The sequence below is a fragment of the Etheostoma cragini genome, chromosome 8, assembly GCF_013103735.1.
Source record: "Etheostoma cragini isolate CJK2018 chromosome 8, CSU_Ecrag_1.0, whole genome shotgun sequence".
Classification (NCBI taxonomy): domain Eukaryota; kingdom Metazoa; phylum Chordata; class Actinopteri; order Perciformes; family Percidae; genus Etheostoma; species Etheostoma cragini.
Window position 1 is genome coordinate 7,228,204 of NC_048414.1, and position 26,319 is coordinate 7,254,522.

Below are 26,319 nucleotides of genomic sequence, written 5' to 3' on the forward strand. Positions count from 1 at the left end.
ATTACAAACATATCTACAAGCAAACACAATTATGTCTCCAGCACCACAAAATTACGAGAAACGGAACAGTTCTTTTGGTTCCGTCCGCACGGACGTTTTACAGTGCAACACACGAGAGGAAAGCATGTTAAAGCGACTTCCGACGCCGTGTGTCAACACTGACAGAATGAGCAGAGTTTTATGTGTTTACTGTTAAACGTTTGAAATAAAAATGGAGATACTTGGAGGAGAGTTTTGTGACATGACGCCTCAGGAGCTGGCAGCTCCTGTCAACACTGTAGCGGTGAGTTTGGAGGAAATAAAAACTGAAAGTTTCCCACCACGAGAGCAGAGAAGCTAACATGGTGGCTAGCAGCACAGAGAAACATAACACATCTTTAGCTTCATCGTGGAGGGCAATATGTGAACCTAAACTACAGCCGCTGTCTCACTAGTGTTACATGTATTTACATTTTGTGTGTCAGGTTGCAGCTGGATAACGTTTTGACTACTCATTGCCTTAAATTAAAGTTGCAGAGTAAAAGGTGGTTCATGTTTATTGTTCTCACTGCTACAGAGTCCAATAAAACCTGATGTGTTGTTTTTTTCAGGATAAATGGAAACTGTTACCAGCCTTCCTGAAGGTAACAGGAAACACGTATTAATCCACCTGCTGTGTATCCCAAACATTTTACTGAACTTTAGCCTGCATCTATTCTATACACTCTGTCACCATATATGTCATTTTATAGTAATGATTTATACTGCGTTGTTGTAAAACGATGACATTCTATTCTTTCATTTAGGGCTGGGTGATGTTGCTAAAATCTTTTATCCCAATATAGTTAATTTTATATCTTGATAAATATATATCACAATATAGCATGTTTTCTGGTTTAATAAATAAGTAGTCTATATGGAATAACCACATGTTAAAGCCTATTTATTATATAACCACGTGGGAATACTTGACAAATGAAAGTACTGAGTATTTTCTCATTTAATTAAGAACTTTAGTGGTAAATTAAATTAACATGCATGGCTCCGAACCTTGCGTCTTACAAATTTCGTAAATATTGCCATTATGCAGTTTTGCTGCTGGTTTTTCAACATCCTGATAGGAACAATATGAACAAATATACATGATATGACATTTTTATATTGTTTTAACGGCATTAATCCTCATTACGCCCAGACCTACTTTCATCTAGTTAATTAAAGGCTTCACGATAATGCAAAAATCGCTCTAGAATCTGCTCATTGGTTTGTAACCTTGCATACGATAGCCTTATACACCCCGGAACTATTAAAGGGATAGATACTAAGGTAAACAGTGTGCAAGCATGTGAGTACTGACGTTGGGTCTGGACATATGTATGTTGTTATACTATTTACCGACAGTTGTAATAATTTGCAATTGAAACACTTTTACTTCCTGTTTTTTATCTGGTCACAAAAAATCTTCTGTTGATCAACTTATTGTTTTAGCACTACATACAGTACATCACAAACTGTATTTTATTCTTTAGCTTCCCTGTCATTTTGACCATTTTTCAATGTGTTTTCAAGGTGAAAGGATTGGTAAAGCAGCACATTGACTCCTTCAACTATTTCATCAATGTGGAGGTAAAACACGCTCCTAACATAAGTGTGTGTTAAAGTTGTTAAAGTTTTTTATGTACGTCTTTATGTAAATATGTCTATTTTTTTCCAGATTAAGAAAATAATGAAAGCAAACGAGAAGATCACAAGTGATGCTGATCCAATGTGGTACCTCAAGTATGTCACATGAACCATCATCATTGGCAATAAACAACAGTAATCTAACTCTGATGTATGCTGCATGTACAGTATGTTGTCCAATGACATACAGTACATGAAGCAGCTTCTATATGTTGTTTTGAGTTAAAAATATTTTTGTTTTTTATTTTCAGATACCTGAATATTTACGTTGGCATGCCTGATGTTGAAGAAAGCTTCAACGTAACCAGACCAGTGTCTCCTCATGAGGTTAACTCAGTTTGTTGCGTAATAAAGAAAATATTACAAACCATTGTTGGCAGTAAACTTTGTGGAGCTGTAGCTCAGCATGTTTTTTAATAGAGACAATTGTTTTGTTTTTACAAGTGACAATTTGTCAATTAACACAAAATTAATCGCCAACAATTTTCTTAAATTAAGAATTAAAAAATCCTAATACTTTCTGGCTGCAGCTTTTCAAATGTGAGCATTTTTTTACATGATTATTAATTAAATATTAGGTTTTTGACAGTTGATCGGACAAAAAAAAAGCAGTGTGTTGACATCTCTCTTGTGGTTTTAAAGAACAATGCAACATTTTTGCTATTTGACATTTGATGGATTAGTTTATTACTTAAAATAAAAATAAATCACTCATTTCAGTAATTCATTTGTTTTAGCCCTAATAGGGATATTTGGTAAGCATTCAATCATTCAAGAGAAATCAACCTATAAGGACATGAAATGTCAATGTCACAAACATTTATTTCACTCATCCATCCTGTGTGCTTCTTCCACAGTGTCGTCTCAGAGACATGACATACTCGGCTCCCATCACAGTGGACATTGAGTACACCCGTGGGAGTCAGAGAATCATCCGCAATGCACTGCCTATCGGAAGGTATCAGAGTTTGTCTTTGTGTCCTACAGTGTCACATCCTGCACTGGTGACCGCCGTAGTTAAAACTGTACAAGGCTAAAAGCCATTTCCCGTTTTGATCATGGAACATGCTGCTGTACTTTCACTTATCTTATCTACTACCTGTTTAGTTTTTTCAGAGAGCCTTGGTGATGAAAGTCAAACTGTTTTTTATATATATTTTTTCCATTATGGCAACAATGCATACATATGCATTATAATGTGATTATCTATAAAATAGTCTTATTTATATTGTTATTAATGTATTTAACTCTGCTTTTCTCAGGATGCCAATCATGCTGCGAAGCTCAAACTGTGTTCTCACAGGAAAGACGCCCATGGAGGTTTCTAAACTCAATGAATGTCCTCTGGATCCAGGTGAATAAAGGACGACACAGAATAAGAGCAATAATACAGTCTAATTACTATCAGTTCATTTCACTTACTTTGTTAGTTCATTAAACAAGGGCTTTTCAAGAGTAGGTTTAGCCAGAGTAAGCTATATAGCTAATTTTGCATCTGCCGTCCAAAACAAGCAATACAAACAATTAAAAGCAAAACAGTTTGCAAAATGTACAAAGAATACATCAATACATGATTGGTGTCTTATATTTCTTCACAGGGGGTTATTTCATTGTGAAAGGTCAGGAAAAAGTTATTCTGATCCAAGAGCAGCTGTCCAAGAATCGAATCATTGTGGAGCAGGACAGGAAGGGAGCAGTCGGAGCCTCAGTTACCAGGTACAGTAACAACATCGCCACTTACCATTTAGTCAGTGACATATTCAAGGAATAAAGAAACCTTTTTTCAGCGATCTGATCGGTCACTGGTTGAGGTTAACCTGTAACCATGCAGCTTAGGTCACCATGGTGATCCTCCCTGTTCCAGGGAAAAGTGCTGGGCTTTGAAGCCCATTTGACTACCGGCCAAACTGAATTACAACTTCCGGGTCCGTCGCCATGGAATTGACTTTTTCCCACTTAGATAATGAAAGAGATGTCTGTAAATCGGTGGATACATTCTTATTTAGCGGTGTGCTAAACTGGAAGTTGGCCGCCTTGGCTGGGGTAAGTCTATAGTGTGCCTGCTCTATTGGCCACACAGTGCGGAAGCAGTGCTCACGATTGGGGTAATCTTATACAAGTCAAACTTTTTTGGCTTAAAAAAACTGAGCAACTTTAATAGCAGCTTTGTGGTAAAAACCCCTGGAGAGACTTAAATGCCATGAGTTTTCTGTTTGTATAAAAACCCATAGTGTGTATATTTGAGGTCTGAAAAACTTGTTGATTGTATTTCTTCCTCAGAAAACATTTGCAAAGCCAATTTTATTTTTAGCATTTTGCAATCTGCATTGTTTACATCCATGTCTGTAGATCAGTGGAACAATGGGAAGCTTTTCACTTACTATGTCAAACCTTCTGTTGCTTCAGGTGTGCTGATTAGTTTTTTGTCTTAAATCCTAGCTCCACTCATGAGAAGAAAAGCAGAACTAATATGATTGTCAAACAAGGCAGATTCTACCTGAAGCACAACACGCTGTCAGAGGATGCCCCAATTGCCATCATATTCAAGGTAAAAGAGTTGTTGATGGTTATAACGACACAGCTAAGGGATGCTAGGAAATCCAATAGGGGGTGCTAGGAGACAGCTAGATGATTTTAAATGAAGTTATTTATTTCTCTGATTTTGTTGCCTCAGAGGCTGAAGGAGTGTGCTGAGTGCTTTTTCACTCTGTTTTTACTACAACATCCTGAATTGTATGTAATAGAGGATTTCACACAACATAAATAATACATGTGTATTTAGTGAGAGGTTTTGATGCAAGTTAGTGTGTAGTTAGAAGTCAGTAATTGCGGTAATTCTTCATCAGATTCATTTTCATGTGTCGCCCTTTATTCTCAATGAAAATGTCAGTTAGCCAGCTGGCATCATTATCTTCTTTTCCCTCTGAGGACAAATATCTCCAAACATGTCATCTTGTGAGCGTCGAGTGTTTGGAGCTGAAGTCGTAATCCACAGGACACAGTTTGCAAGCTTGCTCTATTTGCTTTGCGCTTGTATATTCTGGGTGACTTCTTCCCCATCCCTCTCCGTGTTTTGCTGCAGAAACAATCTCAGATCCAATGTGGGACAGACAAATCCGTTCCCACAGCTTCACATTTCCATAAGCAAATGTCAGACTACCTTATGACTCCCAGTTTACCTCTCCCTCCCTGTACGCACACTTCTTCTCCTCATACGCCGCCAGTTACTATTTGCAGAATATCTACTGTGTGTGAATTTCACCTCACTGATAAAGTCTTTAGTTGGTTACATACATTTTATATTTGAAATTATTCACACCATACATTCTTTGCTGGTCACTTACATAGGGTATGGGTGTAGAGAGTGACCAGGAGATAGTGCAGATGATCGGTACAGAGGAGCACGTCATGGCCAGCTTCGCCCCGAGCCTGGAGGAGTGTCAGAAGGCCCAGATCTTCACACAGACGCAGGTACCTCAGTATCCATGTGTGCCAGAGCTGGATTCTTATGGTTGAAATTATTATAACAAAGTATAGTAATACTTATTTTACACATGCTAGTCTCTTTATTATTATTTCTTTTTAAAGAATTAAAGAATTATGTGTGCAATGTGCATCACATGGATGGGTGCACTGCATGTGGTTAACTGTACAAGGGTAAAAAGCTTTCATCAACATCTACTAATATTACGGCTGGCCGACAAGGTCGGTATATCACTAGTTAAAAGGTCCTTAGTAACTATTTTTCTCAGACTGAAGCAATGAGGCTTCATGCAAAACTCCTGAATTAACCCCTAAACTTCGGGAAATACTTTGCATAAGGGACAAACTTAAGTTTGAAACTTAAGATAGTTTATGCAATAAGACACAGAACTTTAAGGTTTCCCCAATAATAATAATATTCAGTTCACTGTACATTAAAAAATCACATTGAGGCATGAGCTTTTAAACCCTGATGTTAACAAGGTTTTTCTCAGCCTAAACTTGAACTTTTAACAGACCATCTGTGGTACTAAATGTGTGTGTGTGGAGTTTGAGGGGCGTGGGCATTTACCAGACAGGGATGGTCTCGTTAAATAGATGCAAGAGAATTTATTATCTTGCCCCATGCAGGAACGTCAGGATATCTTGGCCTCTGCTGCATTGATATAGATCGGTTTGAATATCTCTTTAACAGAAAAAGAAGTACAGATGACAAGATTGATACCACTTTCATATACTGTATGTATGTTAAATATAAACTTACAGACAATTGTTTTTACGTTACTGCATGCTCAGAATAATTATTTTGGAATCAATAATTTATAGAATGATAACAAATAATTGACCACCCCTGAAAGTCAATCCACAATGATATGAAATTATTAGCCAGCACTAATATGCCCATTGACTCTGCCTGAAGAGCAGGATGTTGTTGTTCAGACACAGGAACAAGCAGCTCCTGTCTTTTGACAGAAGGTATTTTCTTTGTCGCTCTGTGATCAGATAAATAAGGTTTTGTCTTACATCCACTCAAGTAATGCTTTGGGTGGTTTATTCAGGAGTCTGCATGTTTTCTTTGACATCTACAGATGAATGCAATCGGCCAATTTGTTTTTCATAAAGATTATGTTGTTAGAGGAACCACTGATGCATTGATGAGGCCATATTTGCTTCCTAGCAACCGGTCTGCACAGCTCTCATGTTTCTCTGTCTGCCAGCCTCCATGATGTCTTTTCATGGTATTCATTGGTCATTGTATTGTGCACAATGACGCCTAAATCTATATAATTAAAGGCAGATAAGGCTTAAGAAACATTGTTATCAGATTATGATAAGTAATCTGCCTAAACCAAATTTTACTGTCATGTCTTTTTTTCCACTGATATATATTTAGAAATCAGATATGATGATGCATGATTTCATCAAATTATATTCTTTTTTTTAGTTTCTCTGAATTGGACATAACTTGTTTTCTACACATTACACAGTAGGGTATCTATATGATATATGTATTTATAATGCATTGTGAAGGGCAGAGTGGGTGGTCTTGCAAAAAGTCTTCAGCCTCATTAACCTTTGACCTTTTCTATAGTCCAGTATAGGGCTCCAGAGGAGCTCTGACTCAGGTGTGTGTGTGTGTGTGTGTGTGTGTGTGTGTGTGTGTGTGTGTGTGTGTGTGTTTGTGTGTTTGTGTTTGTGTGTTTCACTTGACCTCCCACAACCCTGATACATGTGTTTTTTTATGTCTTTCAAAATTTCATTTTACAATAACATTAGCTGCTAACACACTTAATGCATTTTAAATCAACACATTATTCAACTATTAATCAGAGCTGGGCTTTGAACCTCAATACCTTTTTGAATACCAAATTAAGTATCGAAAGTTGCGGGACGTCAATGGAATACTGTGACCATGTTATTCACAACTTCCCCGGTTTGACTCTGGTGGAGAAACCTTGTTGCATGTCCTCCCCCTTTCTCTCCTTATATATGTATTTCTGGAGTCAAAAAAAGTACAGAAGGTTTCCATCAAAATCGAATCATGTTCACTTTTTCTTCCTTTGAGCCAATATTTCCTGAGCTTATTTTAAATTTTAGATTATATTTTACAACGCAAAATTGTTTATTAAACACATCGACTTGTTGCATATTTTGTTTAATACTAGGGCTGTCCATTACTTAAGTTACAATACTTGGGTTAATGCTTTATTGCTTCATGATTTCACAAACTACAGAGCGGCTCAAGGCCCAAATGACAGAAAGCACGTTTGTTAACCCCACCTCAAAAAAATGTTCAAAAATCATTTTTATATTCCTCAATCTAAGGAATCAAAAAAGTTTATTGTTATCATATGTATTTTGAAATCGGTTATCACATCTGCTCTAATATCTATACATTTTCAAACACACTCAGCTCTCCTGCTCCTTGGCCTGTTCTAAATCTGCTGCTCTGTGTTTCAGGCTCTGAGGTACCTTGGGAATAAAGTGCGAAGACAGCGCATGTGGGGAGGCCCCAAGAAGACCAAGATGGAGGAGGCCAGAGAGCTTTTGGCATCTCTTATCCTCACACATGTGCCGGTTTGTAAACCAACCAAAAAGAATTATGGGTTATACTCAGTATATTCCACAAAGTATAGTCATTTTGTGTTTTTTCTGTAGGTCAAAGAGTTTAACTTTCGGGCTAAGTGTATCTACCTGGCTGTGATGGTTCGTAGGGTGATCCTAGCTCAAGGGGACAACAGGGTGGACGATAGAGATTACTATGGCAACAAACGTCTGGAGTTGGCTGGACAGGTAAGACTCTATGCACCATGTGGTCTCATTTACTGCTTGAATTATGCCCTATTTATTCCACCATTCAGTAAGTCAGTCTTATTATATTTCACATTACATGACAAAAACATGCTGCTCTTATAAGTTCACTTCATTTGTTAATTTGTCAACTGATCAACAGGAAATTGTAAATTAGCCAGAGTTCAGTTCTGGTATTGAAAGGCACCCTGTTGAACTGGGTGTTATAACTGAAAGGTGTTTTCTACCTTTTTTTAACTCGTAGGGCCACTCAAAAACAAAACAGGCTTGATGTTTATCATAATACATGTATAGAAAAGAACAACATAATGCTTTCTAGCTTGCTTTAGTGTGAATGGATCACAGCAATATACTAGAAGACTGCGGCTACTCCTGCCCTGATCTCTCACCTGCATCTTTGTTCCTGCCTCCTTCTTTTAATAAGACTCTCATTATTTTCTCTCAGCTTTGTTTTCCCTGTTTTGTTTTCACCCCCTCCCCCTGTATTTCAGCCTGGCTTTGTCATGTGAGAGATATGCAGTGGCACCAAAATCCAGAGGCTATGGAAGCATGGGGATTTTTCAGCACCGTGACAATAGAATTGCTGCCTTGACTGGAGCGATTGAGCTAATCCGCAGGGCCGGCTCTGATAATGTAATTACTGCTGTCTTAAGGCCTTTAATTTCTCTGCCCCCCCCCCCCCCCCCCAACCTGCTCTGTATAAGGAGCAGGAGATGAGAGAAGGGGGGCGTGCAGAGCCCTCTTTCAATAGGGGGCTTACACACTAACAACGCCAGCAATCTCCTCACTCTATCCAATTATGGTTCCCTGACATTCAACTAATTGGCCTGGCTGCGCAACGGAAGCTTAATTTCTTTATTAATTTTAAGCAGCGCTGCCTGTTCATTTTGATATTCTAATGCACAGGGGGGGATGGGGGTTGTGTGAGAGGTGGCCTCCTGTAGGCCTGGCTGAGGAGGACAGGGACCTGGGATGGAGGCCAGGTCAGGCTTATCAGTGAGCCGGCACACCTGGTTATTAAATCTGACTGTAAATGCACCTCAGCGCTGATTACAGACTGGAACAGATGTGGGGTGCCAGTAGATCTGAGAGTCACACTAAATGTCAAAAATGTTATTACTGATGATGTATCTTTGTCCTTTCTAGCTCCTGTCTCTGCTGTTTGAAGATCTGTTTAAGAAGTTCAACTCTGAACTGAAGAAAATTGCTGACCAGATCATCCCCAAACAGAGAGCAGCTCAGTTTGATGTGGTGAAGCACATGCGGCAGGATCAGATCACCAACGGCATGGTCAATGCCATATCCACGGTGAGTGTGGTCAAGTTGGAGACCATAACTTTAAAGAAATAGAAAGTAAGGCCCTCATCCCTGGATGGACTTGGTTTAAAACCTAATGCCAACATAAAACTTGCGGAAGTATCTTTGAGCAACAAACAGAGTCTCTGTCAGCTCTGTCTATATGGACAGTGTTGTCAGACTACATTTTTTTGCAAGTGATATCTGGGTCCCATGGTCTTTTACAGAAGTAAGCTTTTGGAATAAGAAGTACACTTTTGGAAAAGGAAAGTAGGTGTGCATTAAGTATAGTTTTCACAAAAAAGAAAAATATTGTTCATACTTGAGATTTACTTAATAAACAAAACTTTTTTTTAAGTAGGGTAAATATGCAGGGTAATAAAGAAAAGTAACTTTTCTGTTCACAGGGCAACTGGTCTCTGAAGAGATTCAAGATGGATCGTCAGGGTGTCACCCAGGTTCTGTCTCGTCTCTCCTTTATTTCGGCTCTTGGCATGATGACCAGGATCTCCTCCCAGTTTGAGAAGACCAGGAAAGTCAGCGGCCCGCGCTCCCTGCAGCCATCACAGTGGGGCATGCTGTGTCCATCTGACACCCCTGAGGGAGAGGTGAGTGATCTTCAGCAGCCACACCTGACCTGTTCCTGCTTGTTATACTAACACCGCCTCTGTGGGAATGCAGTTCTTGATGTTGAATATCTGAAAAATTCTGAAATCAAAGTTAAAAGTTCTGAATGCATGGAGCAGAACCCCATTCTCTCAAGCATGTGTGTGCAAAATGATTTCTTAATTCTGTTAGTGTCATATGTATGTTGTGATGATAATTGCTGTTCAACATGTGAGTGTGCAAGCATATTTTAGCAATTAGGGCTGCAACAAATGATGACTTCCATTATTCATTACACCATTTGTTATTTCTTATGTACACATGCAGCACACCTGTGCATTTGCTAAATTTACCCACCTGTGCCAACATACAGGTTGCATTACATTTTCTTTTTTGGTCAACACCATATTTAATGTGTTAATAATTTCTCAGATGACATTAGTTTTCTTGTAAAAGATAAAGCACTGCTTAGTCAGTACCCTGGTTCTAGACTTCATCCAGAAAGAAAGGGATGGGAGAAAGGAAGGAAAGAAGGAATATAAGTGTGAGCTTGGAAATCAAATATCTTGCTTTGAAATTTCAGTTTATTGGCCTTTATTAAAATCCATTGGCCCTTCAAGATTGAGAAGATTTTATGTGTTCGTATGTTTTTCACTCCTGTGATACCTAAAGTCTGCAAGCTATCTTTTAAAAAGAGAAACAGGGAAAGACATTATTAACAGGTAGGCCCATACAAAGCTGAAATTAGCCACATGTTAACAAATGTCATTGGATGTCAATTAAGGATTGTTGAAGATTTATTTGGTGTGGTTTTCACAAAAGCCCGTTGTGCAGTATTCTAGTGTCATGCTTAACGTTATTTGGTTTAAATACCTTCTATATCATAGGAATTAGACTTAGACTTAGACTTTTTTTTAGACTCTTTATTAATCATTTTAGAATGACTCCCTCAAGGAAATAGAAATTTCCAGCATCCGTTTTAGCAAGAAAAAACTGTATAGAAGACAGTATAAAGATACAAATAATAAGAGTAATATTAATAATAATAAGAACAATAAGAACAATTGGTTATAAAAGAACATTAACCATAAATTATCAGTTAAAAGTGTCAGTGTAAGTCCAGATATGTGTGTATGTGTGGATGTGTGTGTATGTATGTATGTATGTATGTATGTATGTATGTATGTATGTATGTATGTATGTATTGTCCTCTCTGCCCTATTTCCTCCTCCCCCCGAGTGAGGAGTTGTAGAGTCTGATGGCATGAGGGTACAAAGGAGTCTTGAGTCTTTTGGTCCTACACTTGGGAAGGAGCAGCCTTCCATTAAACGGGCTCCTCTGGGGGCTGATGGCGGTGCACAGGGGGTGGCTGGCATTGTTATTATTGTCCAGCAGTTTGTCCAGTGTCCTCCTCTCTGCCACCGTCACCAGTGAGTCCAGCTTCATGCCTATCACAGAGCCGGCCCGCCTGATGAGTTTATCCAGCCTGGAGGTGTCCACCTTGGATATGCTGCCCCCCCCAGCACACCACAATATAATTTATGTACGTGGTTTATGTTATTGTTTTTGGTTTGTAGGCTTGTGGTCTGGTGAAGAACTTGGCTCTGATGACCCACATCACCACCGACATGGAGGATGGTCCGATCATTAAACTGGCCTTCAATCTGGGAGTTGAAGACGTTAACCTGCTGTGTGGAGAGGAGCTCTCATATCCAAGCGTCTTCCTCGTCTTCCTCAATGGTAAAACCCTTCCGCACCATTGCAGCCTTATGAATAAATAAACACAAAGAGAATTAACAGTGGATGCCGTTGCTTTAGATCACTTGAAAAGAAAGTTTAATCCCCCCTGTTTTGAAAGCATTGCTTATGAATTGGAGAAAATATTCTGTTTAGTTTACAGAAAGCAATTTTGTATTTTGCAGGGAGGCTGATAAGTCATTAATTTCATGGCAGCAGTGGGTATTATTCTTCAGTCAGAACTTGGCCCCTTAATTACTGTATATGTTTGTCTCTCCACTGATAACTGTCAAATTATATTAGCTGCCATACCATTTAATTAGTTGGAAGCAGCAGGTGTCAAAGCCCTTCAGAGTGTGTTCACTGCAAATGTGCCCTCACACAGAGGCAGAGCACAGTGTCTCCTCTGTTCTCCAGTCATTTGTCTGTCAGACTTGATATGAACCAACCCCTGCAGGCAGCCTGAGCTCTGCTTTCACCATTCTTGGAGGTTCAGAGTACACTACTGTATACGCATGCTGTTTCTCTTTTTATTTCCATTTAAAGTTTGTGGATGTGAGGTTTTGTCTCAGAATTTAACCCAAATGTATAATGAAGTCACCGTTTATTACTCCCATCTTATCTTTAATTATCTGCTGCAAGTTTTACACTTCTTATGGAAGTGCTAAAACAATTACTCAATTGGTCAATTGACAGTAATTGCAATGTTGATCGGCAATCATTTGACTTCTTTTTCAAGGAAATATGCCAAACATTTCTATGTTCCAGTAGTTTTGAGCGGCACTGATATTGTTCCCTGTGAAAAGCCGTATGGTCAGGGCAAGCTGTAAGTGTATACAGAGATCTTCTGTTATAACAGTTAACACAATAAAAAACAATCCCTAACTATCTTTTTTAACAAGGCAATACACAATGGCACAAAAAAAAATATTTCTGACACATACAATTTGTAAGGCTACTAATGATACTGCCAAACATGCATATTTCTATATTCTATGTACTCCTGACCATATAATAAGTATAATAAATACAATTTTTTTGTCCGATTGCCCAGCACTATCTTCCAGCCTCTTAAATGTCATAACTTGCTGCTTTTCTTTTTCCTAAATAATAGAAAACATAGTATCGTTGCATGTCAGACTTTGGTCAGACAAAACAAGTCATTTTAATACATCACATTGGGTTTTGGGAAATTCTGATATTTTATAGACAAAATGATTAATTGAGAAAATAATGGACAGATGAATTAATTATATAAAAAATCATTAGTTGCGACCTTCCTTTAGACACAAACTGAGAACCACATGCTGGAAACAATTACATCTGACAGTTATTAAACAAAGAAGTTGGCATCAGTTTGTTTACTCTCAAAGACTACTGGCTGCAGCCATAAATTAATGGAAATTAGTGACGACGTTGTTAACTACAGAGTCAAAATGTTTGCCGAGCTAAACACATCAATCTTCTCACCCAACTCCTGACAAGGACGCAAATATAATTAACCAAAATTTTCCTTTAATCAAAGCTTAATCATTTTAAACACTGTTACCTGGGTAAAGGGCTGACTCGCGTCCAGGTTGCAGCACAAAATTTATCCTCATGTCCGAGACTGATACCAATATATACTCTGAGAGGTGATAGTGGGTGACAGCACTTGAGTGTTTCTGTGGTTATGTAAATATGTATATGTAAATGTCAACAGGTAACATTCTCGGTGTGATTCGGGATCATCCCAAACTGGTCAGCACCTTCAGACTGATGCGCAGGGCAGGTTTCATCAATGAGTTTGTCTCCATCTCCACCAACTTGACAGACCGCTGTGTCTACATCTCTTCTGATGGAGGACGTCTCTGCAGGTGAAGTAGTTTAAACCTGGACTCAAGTACAAGGCGTACGAAAAGCATGACAAATAAATGCTAAAGCATACCCTTTGTAAACAAAAACTAGTACAACACTCTAGTACAGCTAGTTCTTTGGATGACACGTTATTCAAATTTAAGTTCATTGATGAAATGGTAAAATTCAAAACCCTTTCATATTTTTCCTTCCCTATGTGGTGATGATTTATTACAAAGACTATGTAAAATTCTCTCAATAGTAGGTTGACGATATTCTGCTTTGGTCTGTTTTGTTTTCCATCAGGCCGTACATCATAGTTAAGAAGGGACAGCCCATGGTGAAAAACAAACACATGGAAGATCTGTCACAGGGCTACAGGTGAGGCTGGGGAGTACAGAGGAGTTTTTAAGAGCATATTTGTTTGCAAATAATTATGAAAGAGACAATTGTTTTTTTATAATAACTTAAACACGCTTTTCTTGACCCAGAACCTTTGAAGACTTTCTGCATGAGGGCCTGGTGGAGTACCTAGATGTCAATGAAGAGAATGACTGTCACATCGCTCTTTATGAACACATGATTAGCAAGTGAGTGGCATGTGACTCACCTGACACACTTAGAAATTAGAAGACATTCTACATGCTTGTTTCACTGCCTCTTTTATTTCTTTTTTATTTCTATAGAGACACAACACACTTGGAGATCGAGCCCTTCACTTTGCTCGGGGTGTGCGCTGGCCTCATTCCTTACCCCCACCACAACCAGTCACCCAGAAACACATACCAGTGTGCTATGGGCAAGCAGGCCATGGGTAAGACACAGCAGAAGAAGAGCAGGTAGCTTCAGTCAGCAGGCAGGTCATTTAACTGTAAACATCTCAAATCCTTTCTCAAACATTCTCCACACAGATGCAGTGTTTACTTCTGTGCATGCATACACACAAACACAGATACTGAAAGTAATTTAATCTTACATCAAGACTATTCTTAAGCCTCTTAAATCTGCTGGTTTAGAGTTTTATTTGCACAAGTTTAAAATCATACAAAAAGACATTAGAATAACAAACGCTATAGATACAAGCAGCCGGTTTGTCTTCCCCAAAACTCTGGTCTTGCTCTACTTCTTGTCAGAATACAATTGTTTGTGTGATTGAGTGTTTTTGTGTCTGTCTGTCTGTTTATCGCTCTCCCTGTCTGTGTGTCTGTGAGTTTGTGTGTGTGTGTGTGTGTGTGTGTGTGTGTGTGTGTGTGTGTGTGTGTATATCTCTCTCGCTCTGTGTGTGTGTCTGTGTGTGGACATCAAACATGGGGCGCTTGCGTAGGTTCTCTTTTGTGCTATGTGTGTGCAGAGGCCCTTTCCCTGCCAGTCACCCAGAGTGTCATTAGCAATTCATTGTGTCTGCTCTGGCTGTGCTCAGGGGGTCAGTGTGCTCAGCTGCAAAAGACCACAGATTGCGCACCCACATTTCCTTGGTAACCAAAACTTCCCCAAACTGCCCTGCTAACATTCGTAAGAGCCACGGTCACCCCCGCCCCACAGCTTTTCCTCCAGCCGTCCCTTCCTCCCCTCCCCCCTTAATACAGAAACACTGACTGGAACTATATTTGACCCAATATCCTCTGCCTTGTCAGTTTTGTGTGATCAGTCCTATACATGTGCAAATCTGGCTGTGTGGCTCGGGCCTATTATCAGAGACTCTGTGCTTGTAGCCTGATTGTGAAGTAATAGCATCTGACAAATGTCAAGGCTTCCAGGGAGGCCAGTTTTTATGTCATTACTCACCCCCGTTCTTCCAATCCGCTGCTTTTAGATGGTGCTAACCAGACCCAGCCCCAACCCACCCAACAGGAGCATTAAACACCTATAAGCTGTTAATAATTGATTTACAGACACTTACATACATTGTGTGCATTGACACTGGGACACCGGGATGTTACACATGCAGTAAACATTAACAAGAGAGTGAGTAGTCTCACATTGCCAGGCCTATCTGCACAGCGTTGTGCAGTAAGGTTATGTTAAACATACCAACGTAATACTCTTACCAACGTATTGCCGAATGTACTTTGTTTACAGCAATCCCACCAATTTGTCCCAAAATCTTTCCGTTAGATAGTAAATGCTCTGAACATATTCTTTGTAAATCAATCATTTCCTGAAAGAACCAAGCAGGCCTTCCTTGTGGCACAATCCAAATTTTCTTCAAAAGTTGCTATTTTCAGCATATGGCTTGCTAGCTAGTTGTTGTTTCCCTTTTCAAATGGATTTTGAGAATAGCAAATCTCAGAGAGCAGAAGGTGAGCGGTAAAGACTTACATTGCTCTGGATGGCAGGCTTTATCTTGGAGATGTGCTTTTTGATCCAAACTAAAGAGTGAGTTACAGAAGTAAATTGTTTATGCAAGCATTCATCTCTCATGTCTCTTATCTTCAGGTACTATTGGCTACAATCAGAGGAACCGTATCGACACTCTGATGTACTTGCTCGCATACCCTCAGAAACCCATGGTCAAAACCAAAACCATCGAGCTGATTGACTTTGAGAAGCTCCCCGCTGGTCAGAACGCCACCGTGGCCGTGATGAGCTACAGTGGCTACGACATTGAGGACGCTCTGATCCTCAACAAAGCCTCGCTTGACAGAGGTGAGAGCTGTTTGTCTGAGAACAACAGGAAGCGTGTTGTCAGTCTGACAGGATTTTAGCATTTTCATCAAAATTGGCTTTTACTTTAAGGCCTATATTACAACATGGTTGCGTCTTAACAACCTGTTCAGGTAGCTTAGAACCTTAACTTAGAAATCCTAATCTCTATGTTTCCTTCCAGGATTTGGTCGGTGCCTTGTCTATAAAAATGCCAAGTGCACGCTCCGGCGTTACACCAACCAGACCTTTGACAAGGTAATGGGGCCCATGCTGGATGCTGTCACACGAAAGCCCATCTGGAGGCACAGCATCCTGGATGCTGATGGCATCTGCTCCCCCGGTAAGTGCCAGTAGGACTGGAAGAGTCCCAGCATACCTTGCTGCTCTTTACCAGACTACGGCTCCAAAAAATGTGACTACGGTGTCATTAATAATTTTGATTCAATATTCATTCTTTCACAGATTGTCAAGTTACTTTGCTGACAGTAGCTTGTTATTGATGTTTCACTCAGTGAGCAGTGCAACTCAGTTTTTCAAGTGTTTGAATGCGATCCACTTGTACTGTAGTGTAGCATACTGTTATATTACTGGTAATTCAACCAAAATAATACTTTAAAAATGAAGAAGTGAAACAATGATAACATCATCTAATTAGTTGTTGATTAATGTAGCGTTATAGTTTTAAAAAATATTAATAAACCATTTTTATTGCTTTATTGGTTGAGTTTATGCAAGGCTGCATAAACAGAATAGGTCACAATTAAAGATTCACTGTTTTACAGGTAAAGAAAAGAGCCTTAAGTCTCCATTTGTTGGGGTCTTAAACATATCTCAGTCTAGTACTGATTAATGGCTTTACAATATCAGCAGAGTATCCGGCTTTCTTTATCACAGCTTGAGTTCGTGTCTACATACACACACCAGGACCCAGTGAAGGGCAATGTCATTGTGCAGAGAATTAATTAGAACACTTATTGTGCTTGCCTACATTCAGTTGATTGAAAGTAAATAAAGGGGGACGTTTTCATGTTCATACTAAGAATTACAATATTGCATTTAAAGGAAATGCACAGGTAGTCTTGCATTGCCAGACCCATCTCCACCGCGCTATGTCAGTGCTCGAGCATGGTCTAGCTGTACCAGGTAACCATTCGGGATGAAAAGAATTCTCTGACTTGCTTGTATTTCTTTGTACCAATTACAATAATCCTGGGCTATGCTTAGTTACAAATGCAACGGTGGTGTCCTTGCTAAATAGATAGAGAAGATAACAGAAGGCATGCGCTCATAGCTGCCCATGCCTGTGTGTGTTTTTTTTAAGAAACCAAACTAAAGACCTTTTTCTGATGGGATCACACCAGCCGCAACCCATAATTGGGCCAGGGGCGTAAAGTGCAGGGGCCCCTTCCCTACGCCCTTGCTCGGACCACAACCATTTTCTAACTCAGCCCTCCTTTTGATTTCAACTTCACACCTGTAAGGTTTTGTGACTACCTTCCACGGTTGTTGGGCCAAGGGTCTGAAGTTGGGGGCCCAAGGCTTTTGCTCAGACCACATCCATTTTGATCACACCTACACATCTGTGAAGTTCAGTGACCGCATCTTGCATGGTTGTAACACTATTACGGTGACAAAATCAGGCCGCAGACACATAAAACACCTTGTAAAATACTCTGCCTCTGTTGTAGTTACAGTATGTGCCTCTAGGTTGAAAACAATACCTGCATCACTGTCATGACTGGTAATAAGTCTAATTCAAAAACATGGAGTTTGTGTGAAGGGAGAGGCCGTCTGTCTGTGCTTGTCTTTTCTGCTTTTCATTCATACAGTCCAGATTTTAGACTGTACTATCTGTGACTGTTTTAGTTTCAGAAAGTAAAATAATTTCTTCTGAAAGGAGTGTGGGGTAAGAGTTACATCAAGTAAGAGCATGTAAAAGCCTGGGCAGGCCATCCTTAAACTTTGTTAAACTGTGTGATATATTTTGTGTGTGGCACAGGTGAGAAAGTGGAGAACAAGCAGGTGTTGGTGAACAAGTCCATGCCGACTGTCACCCAAACACCACTGGAGGGCAGTACCCTGCCAGGCCAGCCCCAGTACAGAGACGTGCCCATCAGGTGAGTGCGCTGCAACTGCCAACACCTTTCCCCCCCACCCACCTTGCTCTTGACCCACTTGTTCAATTTCTGTATGTAAAAAAAAAAATATATATGTATATAAATCAATTTTTTCTTTCTGCAGCTATAAGGGCTCAACAGACTCATACATCGAGAAGGTTATGATCTCATCCAACGCTGAAGATGCTTTCCTCATCAAGATCCTCTTAAGGCAGACCAGGAGACCAGAGATAGGAGACAAGTTCAGCAGTCGGCACGGACAGAAAGGTGTCAACCTCATCACTGCCACACCATATTCTTTTTGAAAAGAGCAGCATGTTAAGCTCAAACCTACATGTGCAAACTTAAAGAGGACTGCATTAATATTCACAGCTTGGAACTCCAAATTTGCGCCTATAATGAAAGATTGTAAATGATAGTGGGAAAAAAAACTTTGGTCGTCTTTGTGCTGGAACATTTGTTGAGTCAAGTCCGAGTAGCTGTTGCACTGTCACTGCCCCCCTGTTCTCATCTTTCAAGAGCTCTTTTCAATTAATTGGCTCTTTGTCCTGTGCCAGACTATGCAAATTTATTACACCCCAGCAGTTTTCTACTGCTACTGGAGAAAAAGTGTTTACAACCTCCATTGTTTTGCGGCACCTCCCCTATAGAGGGCTTGTATGATGTTTTAATCAAAAAGCTAACTGGCGCCATGCATAATTTACTCTCCTCATTAACGCAGTGGCCACTGGGCGGTCAGCTCTGGATGGGACAATGTCTTCTGTCTCAGATAGTGACGAAGAGAGAAGGGTCGCCAGGGGGTTAGCTGGTGATCTGGATGGAAACCCCCAGATGTGCTACTGATTTACGGCTTTTTAATCAGAGGTCTTTGCTGCCATGTTAAGGTGTTCACAGCTACTTTAGAATATGTTTGTTAAACCAAGTTTATGCCCCAGTGGGGTTGTTTATGTATGTACATTTTACAACATGTTATTGTTTTACAAATATTTCAAACTGTATCCTACATTTTTTTTTTTTTTTTTAGAAGTAGCTGCAGCAATAGATCTCCCAGCTACTCATGACTAGTCTCATAAGTCCTGGTCAGCAGAGCAGAATAAGTTAATCATTTACACACACACACATACACAGCTGTGGAGATGGGGGAGGAGGTGGAGGGGTTGTCAGTAGTAGGGGCCCATTGTGCGAGCCGCCAGCGTGGGGCTGTATGAGCTGTGATGGAGGGCTCTGGACCCTTGCTGTTGTCTTGCCTTTCTCTGCTGATTTCATGCCTCTTTTATCATTCACTTTCACACAAAACAAACAACACAGAGGATGTCTGCTATGGGAACTAGTGTCTCTCTCTCTCTCTCTCTCTCTCTCTCTCTCTCTCTCTCTCTCTCTCTGAGGTCTTTCCAATCACCTTTTCCTCCATTTTCCACTTTCTTTCCTCCTCTTCTCTTCCCTCTTTTATTCTTCTTTTACCCTGATATTCTAACTTTTTGTACAGCCTTTTCTTTCTTTTTATTTTCCCCTTTTACATTTTCTTCTGGCTCTGCCGTACTTGCCTTTCTTTTCACCTTCTTCCTGCTTTTGGATGACTTTCCAGTAAATCGCTGTACTTGTTCCCTGTCAACATCCTGTTACTACATCCTGCATGGCATCAACAGTCTGCTGTGTGCCTCACTGGTCGGCTAATAGTGAATTTTTACCACGTGCACGGATTCAATTTCTCCTCTCCAGTTGATCCCTTTCACTTCCTCTGAGTTAAACTGAAAGTCATGGATGTGTAATCCCGGTCTCCCTGTCAAGCTAAGCACCTTCCAACACTTCCTGCCCTCCTTCATTTTCTCTCCTCTTTCTCTTTTTTCATTCGCAAATGGGCCTACAATATGTTTACCCTAGCTAGGGAAGAGTGCTTCGGCCCCTCAGCAAACATTTGCACTCACACTTAAACTCCTGGCTACCAGGGTGCTTGTCCCCCACACCATGTGAATCAAAAGAGGACCCTGTCTGTCCACATATGTATGGAAATGTCACGCTCTGCCAGTGGTCCACACCAAACTTCCCTTTAGCATTACACACAACAAAATGTTTTATTAGATGTTTGCACTTTCTTTGGTCAAAGTTAGGTTGTCTAGGTTAGTGGGTAAAACTGGTTTGAATTTTTGGTTATTTTTGCTTGATAAATAACCAAAAATTAAGTACATATTTAAAATATTTTGTTTAATTTTTGGTTGATTGAATCAAAACTTAATGGACAAATTCTTGCAACAAAAGATAAATCCCCATTGTTGTCCTTCCTCTGCAATTTCTGTAAAAGTACAGTCATGCTGCTGTGTGTGTGTATAGGTGTGTGCATTGACTTCAATATGTTTTTCTTTTTCTCTCTCACTCTGTGTGTCTGTCTGTCTGTCTGTCTGTGTGTGTGTGTGTGTGTGTGTGTGTGTGTGTGTGTGTGTGTGTGTGTGTGTGTGTGTGTGTGTGTGTGTGTGTGTGTGTGTGTGTGTGTGTGTGTGTGTGTGTGTGTGTGTGTGTGTGTGTGTGTGTGTGTGTGTGTGTGTGTGTGTGTGTGTGTGTGTGTGTGTGTGTGTGTGTGTGTGTGTGTGTGTGTGTGTGTGTGTGTGTCAGGTGTTTGTGGTCTCATTGTTCCACAGGAGGACATGCCATTCTGTGACACAGGCATCTGTCCAGATATTATCATGAACCCTCACGGGTATCCATCGAGAATGACGGTACGAACTGTGGAAGAACATACTGTATTTTGTTGGGCTCAATCAAAAAATTGTTTTTATTACAAATTACTTTCTCTGATTGTTATATTTTGATTGTTTTGTCCATAAAATGTCAGAAAAGAATGTAAAATACTAATAACAATTGCCTCAAAGGTGCTGTATTGAAATTAGGACTGCAACTAATGATTATTTTCATTATTTGTTAATCAGATGATTTCTTCTTGACTACTCAATCAATCGTTTGGTCTATAAAATGTCAGTTTTAGAAAAGCAACCCATTTTCAGATTGCAGCTGCTGGAATCAGTGTTCTGCCTTTCTTTTTAAGTCAAATGGTTAATCAATTATTACAATAGTTTTCTAACAATTTTCTGTTAAATAATTAGTTGATTGAATAATCATTTCATCTCTCATATTTTGTCTCAACATTTGTCTGATAGGTCAAATCAACCTTTATTTTGAATTTAAATAATTTGGTAATTTGACACCTAAACCAAAATCTCTGTGTTGACCGTCACTCATTCATAAGTTTGTGTTGACTCTTCTGAGACAAAACCCTCATTATCCCTGCTGCTTTTCTCTTTGAGTTATCATTGGCTTCCAGAGCACACGTCCATTGATGCCGCTAAGCAGCAATCTTACTGTTCACAAACAGATATTTGTTGCTGTGGAGACGGCTGCCAGCGAAGCTGCTGCTTGTAGCAATGTGTTGAAGTTTTATCAAACATGCACAGTACATCTAAACCGTAATATGGTGCTGAATGTGAATGACGTGAAACTTGGCCCTGTTTCTACCTGCTTTTCTTCCTTTACACTGTAAAAACTTGAATGATCTTTTCTGCTGAAGTTGTCAGTGCCAGTGTGTTTGCTCACTGTCGTTGTCATGGAAAAGACTCAGAAATGTTTGGCTCGGGAGGACGTTTCTGTGGTCTGAGAGTGAAATGAGAGTAGGTGTTTTCTTTTATGTGTTGGGGTCAGGGGTCCTCTGGGTGCGACCTCAGTGGAATTGTTGAAATCAGTCATCCTTAGACTGCCGGTCCCACCCCAAAGGGTACATGTGTAATCTAATCTCACCAAAAACATCAACATTTGTTACCAGGAGAGAGTGTAAGTCACAAAAGATGTATTTTATGAACAAAGACATTGTTACATTTGAGGATTTCAAAGAATGTGTCTGATTGTGCCAGGTGGGAAAGTTGATTGAACTGCTGGCTGGGAAGGCCGGAGTTCTGGACGGACGGTTTCACTATGGTACGGCCTTTGGAGGCAGCAAGGTGAAGGATGTATGTGAGGATCTCATTCGATATGGCTACAACTACCAGGGCAAGGACTACGTCACCTCAGGAATCACTGGGTAATAAACAGCTTATGTTTCATCCCATTGAACAAAACTCAAACATATATCCCATTACTAGATGTTTTGTAATGGCTCATTTTTTCTTTACAGTAAGAGTTTGTGAAGACCTAAAACTAGCCTGTGATCAAAAATCATTATAACAAACACATTGAGTCCCTTTCTCAGGGCGATGTCATGGTTTCATGGTTATGCAAAAAGGTTTTGATAACTCTTCCTTGTTGGTGTCTTTGAGGAAACTGATATTGGATTCCTTAAGAGTTTGCTGCTAAAGATCAACCCTTTTTTGATTATGCTATAAATATACTTTTATTTTATTCATAAATTACCATGGTTTTATTTCAGTTAACCTAAAAGATGGTTTGAAATAGCATTGAGAAATGATCCTATGGAAAGTAACCCAATCTCTAGGTATGATGAAAGGTATATGATGATATGGGGCTATTTTAATTCCAAAGGCCAAGGGAACTTTTATCAGGATGCATATTATCCTGGATCTGCCTGCTTCTATGGGAATTTAACATAGGGGTGGGTTTACTTGTGCCTGTGTATTTTAAGGAAGAAAATACCTTATTCATTCACAAAGAAAATTGGTTTCCTTAAAGGTTGGATTCTTCCTATTTTGTAATTAAGGCATTCAGATCAATTTCCAAAACATGTTTTTTTTAATTTCTCTTTTAAGTCAACTTTAGCATGGGTTCATAAACTTATGAGCAGCATTGTAGCATCTTGGCAGCCAACTGTCAAATGTAGGGTATCTGAGCTTCCCAAAGAAACACCTGAATGCACCATTGTCCTCAAAATGTTTTCATCATTAAGGGTTTTCAAAAGAATAGTTCAGATCTTTTCAAGTGGGGTTGTATGAGATACTTATCCATAGTCGGTGTATATAAATATATACAGTAAATGGCAGTCCCCACACCCCAGTTTGGAGAAGCATGCAGGAGTCCCGACATGGAAGCTAAACGGTGTACTGCTGTGGCTTTAAAGAGAATATCGATGTATACAACGGCTTCAGTTCCTCATCATAAATGGCTGTTTTAACGGCAAGGTAAAGCGGAGAAAATATTAAATACTAAGCATACTTTTTTTTTATTTTATTTTTTTTTAAATTTTCTTTTAAAGATTATTTTTTGGGCATTTAGGCCTTTAATGGACAGGACAGCTGAAGATGTGAAAGGGGAGAGAGAGGGGGCGTGACATGCAGCAAAGGGCCGCAGGCTGGATTCAAACCCGGGCCGGCTGCGTCGAGGAGTAAACCTCTATATATGGGGACCTGCTCTACCCACTGAGATATCTGGGTGCCCCTAAGCATACATTTAAACTAATACTGATTTTCGTTTGGTGGCTTAAATACATTTAACTGCTGCTTCCCGTCCACAGCAGTACATTCCTAACCTTCCATGCCGTAACTCCTGCATGCTTCTGCAAACTGGTGGTGTGCTGACCGCTATATACTGTACCTCATACAACCCCACTTTAAAACTTCTACACTACCCCTTTAAAGCAGCCCATGCTCCCTCCTGCAGTACCACAAGACAATAACACAACTGTATTAATAAGTGACTCCTTAAGTCTTTAAAAGATAAGAATCAAAAGTTATATCAAATGCCGATCAGAACTTAGCAGAGCACAGAACAATTCAAACTGTTAGACCAACAGTAAATAAACCCTCAAGATGTTTGTTTTTGACAGTTTTTTTTTGTTATTCAATTGTATCCTAATAAAAGGTTTTCTGTGTTGTAGTTTTGACTAGATATTTATGGTTGCATTAGCTTGATATCTATGTATATTATTTAGGGAACCTCTGGAGGCTTATATCTACTTTGGACCGGTGTATTATCAGAAACTAAAGCACATGGTGCTCGACAAAATGCACGCGAGAGCCCGAGGACCCAGAGCTGTTCTCACCAGGTAATAACAAGTCCTAATATAAAGTAAATAGAAATAACAAAAATAAAACCGTGTTTTCATATACCAATATCTCTGTTACTATAGTGATATTATTATGCTTCTGTCCCGCTATCAGACAGCCTACGGAGGGTCGCTCCAGAGATGGAGGTCTGCGTCTGGGCGAGATGGAACGTGACTGTCTGATTGGCTACGGAGCAAGCATGTTGCTCCTGGAGCGCCTCATGATCTCCAGTGACGCCTTTGAGGTGGACGTGTGCGGGCAGTGTGGCCTGTTGGGATACTCTGGGTGGTAAGTTGCACACTTCGGTCGCCCGCTGCCAATCAGTTTCTCCTGGAAAACAATGTACAGGCTAACATTTTTAATAGGTTATTGTAGGTGCCTTAAAGCTCCTTTGTGGTGGGATGCACTAACAACAGGGTAAAGAAACAGTCGCAATGTTGGTTTGTAAATATCACAGATGTCTAATGTGATCACAGGATTGGTTACGATGAATCTATAAATTCTACAAAACAACTGGGTTTTTTTGCCAGCTGTCGAACCCATACTAGTCCCCAGATCTGATGGAAGTCAATTCATTATTCCTCTGGTTTGTCTCCAGTTTGATTCTCACTTTCTATCTTCCAGGTGTCACTACTGTAAGTCTTCCTGTCACGTTTCCTCCCTGCGTATCCCGTATGCTTGCAAGCTGCTGTTCCAGGAGCTGCAGTCCATGAACATCATCCCCCGACTTAAACTGTCGCGCTACAACGAGTGATCAGGACAGGGACAGAAACGCAGTCTATGTGAGTGAAAGGTTCAGAGTTAGATCTATAGTTTACAAAGAATGAAACCGATTGATTTGGAAAAGATGGTAGAGCTGTGAATGGCAAGGAAGAAACAGGCTAAAGCTTGAACAAATTAGTTTTTTGATGTTTTTTGGTGATGTTCAAAACCAAAACAGTGTAAAGTTTCTGATTTATGTTGATACTCTCTCACCATTATGCTTTTCTATGTGTACATAATAAACACAAAAAAATATTTCTCAATCAGCTGCTGTATTCTTTTAACTTTGGGTTTAATTACAAACTTAAAATCCTAAAAAAGGCTCTCAAACCTAAAAGCAATGGGAAAGAAATAGAAGTCAAAAAACAGCGTGTGCACCAATTTTCTTTGTTTAAAGACAACACCATTGCTTTTGTGTGTTTAGTGCTATGAATCATTTTCTTTATTTTGTCGAAGATTTTCCAAACAAAACAAGTCTTTTATATGTGTTTTCCTACGATTCAGGCTTACACCCAGTAATTGTGTATTTGTTTTGTTTTTTACCAACGTGATCATCCTTTTGCGGCATCCAGGTGACGACCCTGCTTTGAATCCAGAGACCTTTGTTTAATGTCATGACCTTCACGCTCTCTCTCTTAATTTCCTGTCTGCTTCTCTACTGTACACTAAATGCCAAAGAAGTAATCCCTAAAAACAAAAAGCACTGTTGTGTGGTAATTCAGCTACAAGGACAAATTCAAGATAATAGGCTAAGGGATCACTTTATGTGCTGTTAAAAGCTCTAAAATCTGAGCTTTGACATTTGGCCGCTGAACAGAATCAAAATTCTAGGCCAGAAAAGAAAAGAACAACAATGACATGGCATCATGGAAATAATATGAATCTGACAGTTCCTCTGTTGTTAGGCGCATTATACTGCATGGGTAAATGTGTAGGAGATCAGTGGGACCAACATCCCAACAGGAGTAACAATCCCAACAACTACAAGATGAAAATAAAAATTTTAATGAATTGTCAACAGAAAATATTATTGACCTCACTGAATATTTAAAAATGTAATGATGGCCAGAAAGCACTCTTACATTTACTGGTCCAGAAAAGCTCAGATCAGAAAGAGAAGTGCACAGATGTGGTTTGATTTCACAAAATGAGATTTAGATTTATTGTCTCAGAGGAATATTTGTTTTCACAGCCAATACACAAAGCATTTAGGTTATTTCCATAACAACATGTAGATATACAAATAGCCCCCTACAGATATGGACAGTGCATACAATCTCCATGAGCTGCAACTAACTGATTTTCATTAGTGGTTAAACTTTCAAATATTTTCTTGATTAGTCCATGTCAGAAGATTTTATGTTTGTGTCTGTTTCAAAAAGCCC

General features: G+C 39.7%; 1 protein-coding gene across 1 annotated transcript; it reads left to right on the top strand.

The window, feature by feature from the left end:
* Nucleotides 1-211: 211 nt before the first annotated feature.
* On the top strand, nucleotides 212-25,200 carry polr3b (polymerase (RNA) III (DNA directed) polypeptide B). The gene is made up of 28 exons (XM_034879279.1): nucleotides 212-283; nucleotides 591-623; nucleotides 1,549-1,605; nucleotides 1,694-1,758; nucleotides 1,914-1,989; nucleotides 2,520-2,620; nucleotides 2,925-3,016; nucleotides 3,261-3,378; nucleotides 4,102-4,210; nucleotides 5,011-5,133; nucleotides 7,606-7,722; nucleotides 7,804-7,938; nucleotides 9,103-9,264; nucleotides 9,660-9,860; nucleotides 11,436-11,598; nucleotides 13,298-13,451; nucleotides 13,738-13,812; nucleotides 13,923-14,021; nucleotides 14,118-14,245; nucleotides 15,868-16,077; nucleotides 16,259-16,417; nucleotides 18,077-18,194; nucleotides 18,319-18,461; nucleotides 20,802-20,905; nucleotides 22,091-22,257; nucleotides 24,058-24,171; nucleotides 24,287-24,460; nucleotides 24,797-25,200. The coding sequence occupies exons 1-28, from the start codon at nucleotides 212-214 to the stop codon at nucleotides 24,924-24,926; spliced, it is 3,399 nt and encodes a 1,132-aa protein (XP_034735170.1). The 3' UTR covers nucleotides 24,927-25,200.
* Nucleotides 25,201-26,319: the final 1,119 nt, after the last annotated feature.